Here is a 12908-nt window from a genome sequence, read left to right as displayed (position 1 = left end):
CTTACAATTCCTACAGATTTGCAATAGTTGGCCCATGGGTATAACCCCTAGCCACCTGGGGTGGAGTCAGCTACGTGTGAGGATATACCCATTGCGGTCCGTCGTTTTGAAAAATGTATGTATGTAAAGCTGATCTAACTGTGTACATACAACCAGGTCTAGAAATTGATTGCAATCCCATCCTCCTGAAAAAGATATACCATGCGTATTATGATGTATGTTTTTTTACTTCAGTGCCCCTCCTTAAGATCATGTCCTCAATGTACCTCTTGTAGAGTTTCATTTCTGTTCTTGACTTGCCATATATCTCTTCCTCTTCCTATTTACCAAGATGTTGGCTATGCTGGGTGTGTACTTCCCCCCCGGCAACTCCCTTGTGTTGGCGATAGTATGTGTTATGCCGAAAATAAATTACTGCTCATTGCCAATTCTAAGGATTCTGTTATGAAAGTTTGTTCTCGTTTTAACTCCGATTATTCAGGGCCCATTTTACCGTACTGAGGGCATCCTCTTGTTTTATGCTTGTGTAGAACATCTATAGGGGCAAGGATGACATTTTCCTCACACTGGAATGTGTCTAGACTGTTGATCAGTTGCTTGCAAAATAAGATGGGAATGGTTGAGGTAGCAGTTGTAAATGGTGGTCAAAATATTCCCCTAGTCAAGAAAATTGGGAGAGTTCACCCTGCTTACCATAGGCCTCCCCGGTCTGTCTATTTGATTGTAATAAATATATTTATTACTTTCACAGTATAAAGAACACCTTATAGTAGTGATTATATGGTCTTTTTGTGCTATAATGGCTCATTTTCGTTTTTAACCCCATTATGACAGGTGATACTATAACAAAAAAAAAAGCAATGCTGCTGCCACTAAACTTTTTATGCCGCGTACACACGACCGTTTTTTTTTTAAATTGGTCATTAAAAACTATCGTGTGTAGGCTCCAGAGCATTTTTCTAGACGTGAAAAATAGGTATTAAAAATTTAGAACACGCTCTATTTTTTTCGACGGTTTTCACGTTGTCTTTCATGTAGTGAAAAACGGTTGTGTGTAGGCTTTAACGACGGGGAAAAAAACGCGCATGCTCAGAAGTTATGAGAAGGGAAATTTGCATAATCAGTCCAAAGGGTGGCACCAATCGAATGGAACTTCCCCTTTATAGTGCCGTCGTACTTGTACGTCACCGCGCTTTCCTTGAGCATTTTTTTTTCACGATCGTGTGTATGCAAGGCAGGCTTGACAAGATTCACGTCGAGAATTGTTTTTTTTTTTTCAAGACATGAAAAATGGTCGTGTGTATGCGGCTTTAGGCCTGGTTCACATCTATGCATTTTCTGGTGCTTTTTGAAAACACACTAAAGTTCATTCAACATGGTTTCCTATGGGACACATTCCCATATTATCCGATTAATCGAAACAATAAAATCGGGCAACAAATCGATTGTGAAAATAATCGTTAGTTACAGTCCTAGCTAAAACAAGAACAAAAACGTTCATAGCAGAATCATTAGAATTGGCCAGTATTTTTGGCATAACACATACGATCGCCAACACAAAGGAGTTGCCATGGGGGAAGTACACACCCAACGTAGCCAACATCTTCCTTATTAAATAGGAAGAGGAAGAGATGCATGGAAAGTCAAGTACAGAAATAGCACTCTACAAGAGGTACATTGAGGACATGATAATCTTAAGGAGGGGCACTGAAGTAAAAAAAACACACATCATAATACATTTTCTAGACCTGGTTGTACACAAACAGTTCGATAAGTTGTACACACATACCTTTTTCAAAATGACGGACCGCAACTGGTATATCCCCACATGTAGCCGCCACCACCCCATATCGCTAGGGGGTATACCCCAAGGGCCAATTATTGTGAATCTGTAGGAATTGTAAGAATAGTAATGAGTTTAATAAGAAAGCAGAGGTACTTCTAAAAAGGTTTGTGGCTAAAAGGGTACAGAGGATAATTGAAGGCATCTTAAAAAGGAGGTAGAGGCTATAGATATGAAAGTTACTGCAAGAAAAAATAAGGAGGAATATAGAATGGTATTCCTTACAGATTATAACAATACAACGCGTTGGAAAAATACATTTGCAAACACTGGCCTATCTTACTCGGAGACAAAATATTGGCAAATGTATTACCAGATAGGCCAGGATTTGAGAAATATGCTGGTACACAATCTAGCATACCCCCAAAAGCGTATGGGCACCTTTTTGGACTCATTACCTTCTGGGTTATAATTCATCTCTAGGTAAAAGGACACTGGTAGACCAAAGGTCTTTAGACAGGAAGTGTTCCCCTATATAACCCTTCCCATACAGGAAGTATGTCAGTTTTGTAGCAAGCATTGAATCCTTAAAAAGAGTGGAGGGACCTCTGTGTCCCATGATGTACTCAAAGAAAAAGCTTTTACAGGCAAGTATGACAAACAAAATATATATTTTTCATACATCATGGGACACAGAGTTTGGCTAATATTCATTACCTGCTGGGACGTCCCAGAGCAATAGCCTTGAGGGGAGGGAGACACCCTGCCAAAACTTTAGCCATCAGACCTTATACTTTAGCCCTTAGTACACTGCGGCCAAAAGCCAAATCCTCGGCCGCTCGAACATCCACTTGATAAAATATTTGTGAACGTATGCACTGAAGACCAGGTAGCAGCCTTACAAATCTGAGCCACAGATACCCGATGACGAAAAGCCCAGGAGGTTCTTACACCCCTGGTAGAATGAGCTCTCACCCTAAAGGGGTCTGATCCCCGGATCTCCGCAGATCTAGACAAATAAACCTTGACTGCCCTGACAATGTCCAGAGAATGCAGTAGTCTTTCTAAATGAGGCCGAGAAAAAAAAAGGCAAAATAACATCCTGATTTAAATGAAAGGCCGACACCACTTTTAGCAAAAAGTAAGGAACAGGTCACAACACGACCCTGTCATGGTGAAGAATAAAGTATGGTTCCCTGCACGAAAGAGCTGCCAACTCAGACACCCTTCTAGCTGAGGAATGCTAGCTTGCGTGACAGCAAGTCTAATGGAATTTCCTTGATGGGCTCAAATGGTTGTTTCTGTAACACAGACAGCACCAAGTTCAAGGACACATAGGTGACCTAATGTTGGGTGGCAAGAGAGTTTCCCCCTGCATAAAGGTTCAGACCAGTGAATGGGAGGCTAAAGTTTTATGTGTACAGAGGCCACGTTTCGGCCCTGTCAGTATTCTTAGAAAGCCAATTTGATGTCCACAGTTAAGTGTAGAAAAGAGAATTCTCCCAATTACATATTTCCGAGGATGCCATGTTTTGGCTTCACACCAAGCAGTACAAGTCTTCTAGACCTTATGATGGGATCTTCCTAGTGACAGCTTTTCTAGCATTCACTAGGGTAGACACCACTGGTCCCGAGATGTCACAGTCCCTTAACACCCTGGCCCCATGGGTGGATATGGGGGGGGGGGGAGACATGGCTGGATATGGGGGGGGGGAAGACATGGCTGGATATGGGGGGGGGGAAGACATGGCTGGATATGGGGGGGGAGAAATGGCTGGATATGGGGGGGGGGGGACATGGCTGGATATGGGGGGGGAGACATGGCTGGATATGGGGGGGGGAGACATGGCTGGATATGGGGGGGGGGAGACATGGCTGGATATGGGGGGGGGGACATGGCTGGATATGGGGGGGGGGACATGGCTGGATATGGGGGGGGGAGACATGGCTGGATATGGGGGGGAGACATGGCTGGATATGGGGGGGGGAGACATGGCTGGATATGGGGGGGAGACATGGCTGGATATGGGGGGGGACATGGCTGGATATGGGGGGGGACATGGCTGGATATGGGGGGGACATGGCTGCATATGGGGGGGACATGGCTGCATATGGGGGGACATGGCTGCATATGGGGGGACATGGCTGCATTTGTGGGGGGACATGGCTGCATTTGGGGACACATTTAAAAAAAAGTATCGGTATTCGGCATCGGCGAGTACTTGAAAAAAAGTATTGGTACTTGTACTCAGTCCTAAAAAAGTAGTATCGGGACAACCCTAGAAACTATGAGCCCAAACTTCACCCACAGAAAAATAATTTGCAAATCCCATAAACCCATATTTTCTTCACAATAGATAACATTAAATGTTGTAACTGATAAAATGGACCATTTCAAGAAAAAAAAGAAGAAAATAAGGTAATTTTAAAATTGATACCAATTTCAAAATTATCGTATTTTTTCTCTTAAAATTGTCCATTTTCGCAACACATCTCAAAAAAAGTTGGGACGGGCCATCTTTACCACCGTGTAGCAACCCCTCCTTTTTTGGGAGAGGAATGTTGTCCCATTTTTGCCAGACAAAACATTCTAATTGCTCAACAGTCCTGGCTTCTTCTTTGTCATAGGTTTTTGTTTCAAGGAGCGCCCAAAAATTATTTGGTAAAAGATCTGGACTGGAAGCAGGCCAGTTAAGCACCCAGACTCTTCTACTACTACAAAGCCATGCATGTTTTATGTAGATTTTACACAGCGTCCCAACTTTTTTGGAACTGGGGTTGTGTGTAATATTTATACATACACACAGAAATATCCATGCAGCACCCTATACCAACAGTTAGGTAACGAAATAGGTTATGCTTAATGCTACTTACCTTGCTGTATATCCTTCATATCTAAATGTAAACTTGATATTAGAATGCCTACAGCTTGCGATCTCTTTGCATCCAACAGCTTAACAATCTGTAAGTGAGAGAGCAAAGAATAAAATAATGAGATACACATTTTACCATACAAGCAGGGTGACAAAATTGGTTTACTCATGAATACATTCATTAATCACTTACACATCAATGGTGCCACCATATTTCAAAATGTTTTAGAGGTAATAATGATAATAGAAAATCACATTGTAATCCCTCTAAACTCTAATGAACTTTTCACACTACAGTGCAACTGCTTTCACGTAGCAGCGCTTATAAAACACACAATGTGCTTAAACACAGAACATCTTAAATGCGTTGCATTGCATATGCATGATTAGCTGGTTGTTAAGGATGCTGTAGGGGGCCCACTCCTCAATAACTGGCTATTCATAGGTTATCATGCTCAATGGGTGGTAGTTAAGGAGCCGAAACCCATTGGTTACCTTACCAACCAGTGATAATGCGTCCCTGTGTACCTCCTTGGTTGTCAGCATGCTCCAGCTCCTCTTGTGCAAGAGATGCTACCACCAGAGGGAGAAGGAGCCAGAAAGACAGAGGGTGGGTCAGCGGGGGGCATTGGCTCGGAGAATGTGAGGGGAGGAGAGAAGGGCAGGCAAACCAGAGGAGCTGGATGGCCAACAATGATTGCAAAACCCCTGTCCTTCTCTGGAAGGAAGCCGGCATGTGCTAGATCCTTAATCAACTATTCACTTGTTAACGAAGCCGGCGGGTGCCTGATCCTTAACAACCAGCATCTTTGTGCCACGTGGCCACAAAAATGCACCCAAAACACACCTTAGATGCGTTTTCAGTGCATTTTTGGTGCGTTTCTTATTGACTGAAATATAAGGTGCATCTATGTTGCACTTTTGAAATGCGCACTAAATATGCTGCATGCAGGAGTTCCATTTAAAAAGGGAAATATTTTTGATGTGCGCTGGGTAATTCTCATTCTGAAAATGTGCTGCCTAACGTGGCAAAAAGGTATAGATGTTAAAGGGCCCCAATACAGCCATACAGTGCACACATGCCTAGGCAAATACTGGGATCATTCAGATCTCATACAATGTACGGATAAATTTGCGCTCACATTTCGCTTTAATAGGGGTAAAAATAGGATTTTTAATAACAGCTTACCTGTAAAATCCTTTTCTTGGAGTACATCACGGGACACAGAGCCTTTAATCATTACATAGTGGGTTATATAGTTCACCAGAGGTGATTGGACACTGGCACACCCAATGAAGACGAGTTCCCCTCTAAATGACCCCTCCCATAAGGGAAGCAGTTTTGTAGCAAAGCAGTAAGGATCCCATAGGGGGGGGGACCCTCTGTATCCCGTGGTGTACTCCAAAAAAAGTATTTTACAGGTAAGGTAAGCAGTTATTAAAAATCCTATTTTCTTTATCGTACACCACGGAACACAGAGCCTTTAATTATTACATTGTGGGACGTCCCAGAGCAATTCTCAATATGAGAGGAGGGAGACACAGATCAAGAAGACCACCATTGGACGTGAGTCCTAAACTGCTGCCTGCAGGACACTATGCCCAAAGGTGGAATCCTCATGCCCTCTTACATCTATTTGATAGAATTTGGTAAATGTATGGACTGAAAACCAAGTTGCAGCTTTACAGATTGAGCCATAGAAGCCTGATGATGCACTGCCCATGAAGTACTTATTGCCCTGGTCGAGTGCTCTCTAACAGAAAAAGCATGAATTTTGTTCTTTAAGCCATAAGCTTTAACTATCACTTATCGAATCCACCTCGAAATGGTTGATTTCGATGCTGCTTGGCCCTTTTTGTGACCCTCTGGACGGAACAAAACATATTTTACGTATCTGAGAAGTTGCTTGTAGATAAACGTTTATTGCTCTCACTACATCCAGAGAGTGCAACAATTTTTTTCCTGCTGACTGCGGGTCAGGAAAAAAGGAAGGTAAAACAACATCTTGATTTAAATGAAAAGTTGATACCACTTTAGGAAGGAAAGTAGGAATGGGGACGCAACACAATTTTGTCTTTGTGACAAACTAAATAAGGCTCTTTACAAGAAAGATGCCAATTCAGAAACTCTCCTAGCAGAGGAGATCGCAACAAAAAAGGACAATTTCCTACTCAAAAGAATCAATAGAATGTGGCGAATAGGTTCAAAGGGCTGCTTTTGTAAGACCGACAAAACATTCAAATCCCATGGGCACAAGGGAGGTTTGACTGGCGAAATTTACCCAAAATACTCCCTGAATGAATGCCCGGAACTAGGGAATGAGATGCCAGTCTTTGAAAGAAAATTGATAGAGCCGAGATTTGACCCTTAATGGTACTCTGGGCTAGATTCATGTCTACTCCCATTTGACAAAAGGTCAAAATCCTACTGATGACATACTTTTGAGGGTTCCACCCTCTGGATTCACACCAGGAAATATATGTTTTCCAGATTCTATAATAGATGAGCCTGGAGGCCGGCTATCTAGCGTTAATAAGAGTGGAGAAAACTGGACCAGAGAGCCCACGTTTCTTCAGTATGTAGGTTTCAGCAGTCAAATTTAGCCTTCGTAAGGAGGGCTGGAACACTGGACCCTGCGATATAAGGTCTTGGCGAAGTGGAAGAATCCAAGGTTTCCCCACACCATCCTTATGGCTTCGGTGTACCATGACCTTCTGGGCCAATGCGAGGCCACCAGGGGTACTGGTATTCCCTCTTTTTTGATTTTACAAAGCAGCCTCTGTAGAAGCAGAACTGATGGCAATACATAGATCAGTAAAAACTGATCCCAGGGAATCAGAGCATCTGTTCTGAAGGCTAGAGGATGTCTTATCCTTGACACAGAAGGTGTCCAACTTCCTGTTGAACCTGGAGGCCAGTAAGTTTACATCCGGGGTCCCCCATTTCTGACATATAGCCTGAAAAATGTCGGGGTGGAGAGACCATTCTCCTGGCAACAGCTGCTGGCGGCTCAGGTAATCTGCTTGCCAATTTTCTACCCCTGGAATGAAGATTGCAGAAAGACAAGGAACATGACTTTCCGCCCATACTAAAATCTGGTTTACTTCTCTCTGAGCATCCTGACTCCGGGTGCCCCCATTGATATAAGCTACTGCAGTAGCATTGTCGGATTGAATTCAAACAGGGTAACCCTTTAACCTGCGTGTCCAGTTTTTAGGGCCAGATACACTGCCCGAATCTCCAATATATTGATGGGCAGGTTCTTTTCAGACTTGGACCAAATTCCCTGGACCAAATTCCAGCACTGCCCTCCAGCCAGAAAGGCTGGCATCTGTGGAAACCACCTTCCAGGTGACCGGGAGAAAGAATTTTCCTGTTCGCAAACTCTTGGCGTTTAACCACTTTAGACCCGGACCAATATGCAGGTAAAGGATCTGGCCCCTTTTTGGCACTGCGTCGATTTAACTAACAATTGCAACATGTCGTGCAACATGGTTCCCAAACAAATTTTCCCACAAATGGAGCTTTTATGGCATTTTTATAAAAAAATATTTTTACTACTAATAACTGCGATCAGCGATTTTTTCGTGACTGCGACATTATGGCGGACACATCGGACACTTTTGACACATTTTTGGGATCATTGTCATTTTCACAGCGAAAAGTGCTATAAAAATGCACTGATTACTGTGAAAATGACACTGGCAGTGAAGGGGTTAACCAGGAGGGGGCGCTGTAGGGGTTAAGTGTGTTCTAAAGGAAGTGTTCTTACTGTGGGGGGGCGTGGCTGTGCGTGTGATGTCACTGATCGTCGTTCCAACACAGGGAAGGTTTGTTTACACTCGCCTCTCCCTGTTCTTCCTCTCTGTGACCCGATCGCGGAACACCGGGGGCGATCGGGTCCACGGGTCACAGGACCAGGTCGCCATGGTCCGCCAGCGGCGCGCTTGCGAACCATGGCTGGGCATCTTAAAAGGGGACGTACCTGTACGTCCATGTGCCCAGCCGTCCCATTCTGCCAACGTAGTCGTGTGGCGGTCCTTAAGCGGTTAACCACCAACTGAAGCTTTGGCGCACCATTGAAGACAGGTGCATTGGTAAATCTAGAGATTGAATTCTCCTGTTCCAGGCAGCTAGGATACTGTTTTGCAGCAGTCTCGAATAAAACTGGGCATAAGGGTTGGCCTTGAAGGAGGCCACCATCTTCCCCAACAACTTCATGCAGAGGCGAATAGATGGACCCCTCTTTGCCTTGACTATGCAAACCAGTTCCTTCATATTTTATCTTCGGCTCTGGAAGGAAAACTCTGCTTTGGACCGTGTCTTTGACCATGCCCAAATACTCCACCCTCTTCAGGGGCTGCACAGAGGATTTCTGTGAGTTTAGGATCCACCCCAAATGCTCTAGGTATTCTACTGTACTGAGCACACCGATTTAATCTTGCTACCGACTCTACCAGGAGTAGGTCATCTAGATAAGCCGTCACCGCTATGCCCTGTGCTCTTAGATTTGCCAAAATTAGGGCAAGGAACCTTTGTAAATACCCAGGGTGCAGTAGCCAAGCCGAAAGCAGAGCCACAAACTGGTAGTGGCAGTGTTCTACTGCGAACCTTAGGAACTTTTGGTGAGCGGGATGGATAGGCACATGTCAGTGTGTGTCTTTGATGTCTATTGACGCTAAGAATTCTCCGCCTTGCAGGGTTGAGTCCACCGATTGAATAGTCTCCATTCAGAAATGGAATGTTCAGAAACTGATTCAGAGCTTTTAGATCCAGAATGGGTCTGACGTCTCCATTTGGTTTTGGAACCACAAAGAGGTTTGAATAAAACCCCAAACCTTGCTCTCTTAGGGGAAACTCCATGATCACCCCCTGAGACAGCAGGTGATCCAATGCTTGGAAGAAGGGTTTTCTTTATAATGGATCTTTGGAGACATTTGAGCTTAGGAACCGATAAGGTGGGATTTCTCGGAATTCCAGTTTGTACCCTAGGGATACTGTGGAAACTACCCGCTTGTCCTGGATCTCCATCTGCTAAGCTGCTGAATATTTCCAAAGCCACCCCCCCACTCGGCTAAGCGGGGGCGCCCCTTCACAAGGGGGCTTTGGGGTTCTGTTTGTTAGATGTCCGAATCCACGGCTTTTTGTGTCCATGGGTTTGACTCTGGGTCTTGGCTCTTGCGGCTGGCTGAGAATGCCGTCGCCACTGCCTGGATGCTGATGTTCCGGAACTGGGGAGAGAGATTGCTTGAAACACAGGCATTTATTCCTTTTCTTATCTGGTAACAAAGCAGTTTTACCACTTGAAATCTTTTGGATATATTTATCCAGATCGTCGCCAAAGAGTCGTTCCCCATGGAAGGGAAAAAATTTTTTTTTACATGGAGCTTCGGCTGACCAATGTTTCAACCAAAGAATTCTGCGCATGTGCACCAGCTGAAGCGTGAGACCGGGAAGCCTGCTGAATAGAATCTCTAATGGCATCTACTGTAAAACACAGGGCCCTAGGCAGGTTCTCCCATAATTTAACCTGATCCGGCGGAAGATCCTTAAGCCCTTGCTTTACCTGTTTTTTTAGGACCTGACATACCAACCGCTGCCACAGCAGGTTGGGCTACAGCGCCAGCCATAAGAAAAGAGTATTTAAGCAAAGATTCCAATTAATTTTCAGAAGGGTCCTTAAATACCTGAGCATTGTCTACAGGACGAGTTAGGTTTTTAATTTACACAAGAAATGGCCACATCTACTGCAGGTAAGCTTCACTTCTTGGTAAATATTTCCTCAATGGGATAAAGAACTTCAAATTTAATAGGAGGAGAAAAACGCCTATCTGGATGTAACCAGTCTGTGTAAATAAGGTTTTCTAAAAGAGGATCAACCGGAAAAGGAACATGCAACCTGTGTGGATTTTAATGAACCCAATGAGGAGACAGGTGACTCCGTTAAAGCTGAAGAAGGCAATTTAAATGTTGAATGCACTGCTTCAGCATAACATTGCACCTGTAGGCAGAAAAAGGTTCTTCTGAAACCCCCGATCCATCCGACTGCTTCTCATCCTTATCCCCTGATGGAGATAAATCCTTGTCTTCCTCATCTGATTTTTCAGGAGGGTCTAAAACAACAGAAGGGGACCTTCTCTTTGATATTATCAGTAGCCAAGAACTACTCTATCACTCTTATGCAGACGACACGCAACTGTATTTTCGCATCTGCAACAAAAAGGATCATCATCTCAGATTAGAGAAATGTCTCTCTTCAATAGAAAACTGGATGACTAAGAGTTATCTTAAACTCAATAGCTCTAAAACAGAACTTTTTATGTTTCACGCCAGTCGGAAGAGTCAACTGGCAACAAACTGGACACCACCGCCCATTCTGGGACAAATCATCTCCCCTAGCTCCAAAGTCAAAAGTCTAGGAGTCACTTTTGACACCTTCATGACAATGGACGCACAAATAGGGTCAGTAGTCAGCGGATCGCACCATTTGATGCGCCTACTACGCAGACTTATTCCATTTATCCCCAAAGACGACGTAGCAGTCGTGGTGGGAACAATTGTGAATTCCAGACTGGACTATGCAAATGCCCTTTACCTCGGGCTCCCTAAGTACCAAATCGCTCGTCTACAAGTCGTACAGAATACGGCCGCAAGACTTGTGACTGGGAAAAAATCATGGGAATCAATCTCACCTTCACTGAGATCCCTTCACTGGTTGCCAGTGAAAGACAGAATTGCATTCAAAGCACTCTGCCTGACACATAAGTGCATCCATGGGAAGGCTCCAAGATATCTATGCGACAAGATCAAACCTCACAATTCCAACCGCATTCTGCGATCCACCGACCAAAATCTGGTCAAGGTTCCAAAAACCAAATACAAGTCCAAAGGAGAAAGAAGGTTTGCTTTCCAAGGTCCCAGGCTATGGAATGCTTTACCAACCAGCATTCGGTTGGAGCAAAACCACCTGTCTTTCAGAAAGCAGATCAAAACCCTGCTCTTCTGATGGCATGAGACACTAAACCAGCGCCCAGAAGCGATTCAGTTCGCATGTGCCGCGCTATATAAGTTTTTTCATTCATTCATTCATTTCATTCATTCTCTGCTTTTTATCCCACCGAGAGGATGCTGTGATTAAACTAGCGATTCTCCCTTCTAAGTTGTTCAAAGATGCTGCTAAAGTGTCCTAAGTGACATATGCAGGAGCTGGCACAACAGGAGAGGCTGCTATGCCAGACAACAGCAATGGCTCATCTTGTGCAGGCGCTTCCAGTCTTACAAGAGAGGATGGGACTAGGCAGGAATGGCTAGACCCCCCACCCTATTCAGGTGGTTATGCTTTCGTGCCCTTTTTTGATGTCCCTGAATTCCGCCTATGGGACGACATAGTCCTATGCCAAAGCAGAGGTACAAAACAACTTGCATACAGTACTGTGCTAGTTTAGAGCAATAATAATAAAAATTGCAATTAATTGCACAGCCTGATGCCGAGTAGGTGTCCAGGGTGCCTCTATCCAACACACAGAGAGCTTACGTGACCCCGAAGCTGCTGTGTCTCCGTATTACAGAATCTTACAAACGTCTGAGGTTTTGTTTAAAATTCCTGCTCCGTGCAAGAGCAGTAGAGCTGCGTGCACGCCGACATGCCCACTCGCGTGACAATGCCCCCTTTTTCTCTCTTGGCTATGAACGTCCAAAAGCGTGTGCGCGCGCATAGGAGAATGGTGGCAGGAAGGGAGAGAGGAAGGAGTGCTCTCCTGGGACCCTGGAAGGCACCCAAATATGAGAAATGTCTCCCCGGTCACAGCAGAGCCTGCAGCGGAAGGAATGCTCTCAATGGAGCTGCTGACAAGCAAGTTATTGAAAAGTAACCATCAGCTATTTACTCCCTCAAGTGGCGGATACAGGTAAGACATGCCTTACTCAGAAAAGAAAGCCCTTAAAGTATTTTCAACTTTAGGATCTTTCTGGCTTACCTTTTCCCCACTGCAGGACTGCTGAAGACCAGACAGTACCAATCTTCACCCATCTCGGCGGATATGTTGTGCCAACCTTAGGGGTCTGGGTTCCTACTTAAAGGAGGCCTCTTCCCTTGACCTTGAAAAAGACTCTGCCAGAAACGTTTGCGCTTTTTAGTGTATAGCAAAAGTACTGGATCCCAGAGCCCAGTCCTCCGAAGAGAGACATTACAGGCAACAGCCTCAGTCTTCTGCGAGGCCCAGGTAACATCCGTTTTAGTGTATTTACTTAA

General features: G+C 44.5%; 1 protein-coding gene across 4 annotated transcripts in view; it reads right to left on the bottom strand.

Moving 5' to 3' along the window:
• FMN1 (formin 1) overlaps positions 1-12908 on the bottom strand; it is a 354391-nt gene that overhangs the window by 103414 nt on the left and 238069 nt on the right. For all 4 annotated transcript variants that reach the window (XM_040333461.1, XM_040333460.1, XM_040333463.1 and 1 more), the window contains one exon: positions 4658-4745. In XM_040333461.1, the coding sequence (XP_040189395.1) occupies positions 4658-4745 (88 nt within the window). The remainder of the gene's footprint in view (positions 1-4657; positions 4746-12908) is intronic.

This window comes from Rana temporaria, chromosome 13, assembly GCF_905171775.1.
Source record: "Rana temporaria chromosome 13, aRanTem1.1, whole genome shotgun sequence".
NCBI classification, from domain to species: Eukaryota; Metazoa; Chordata; class Amphibia; order Anura; family Ranidae; genus Rana; species Rana temporaria.
The sequence above is the reverse complement of the archived record's forward strand: the minus strand, read 5'-3'. Positions and strand labels throughout refer to the sequence as shown.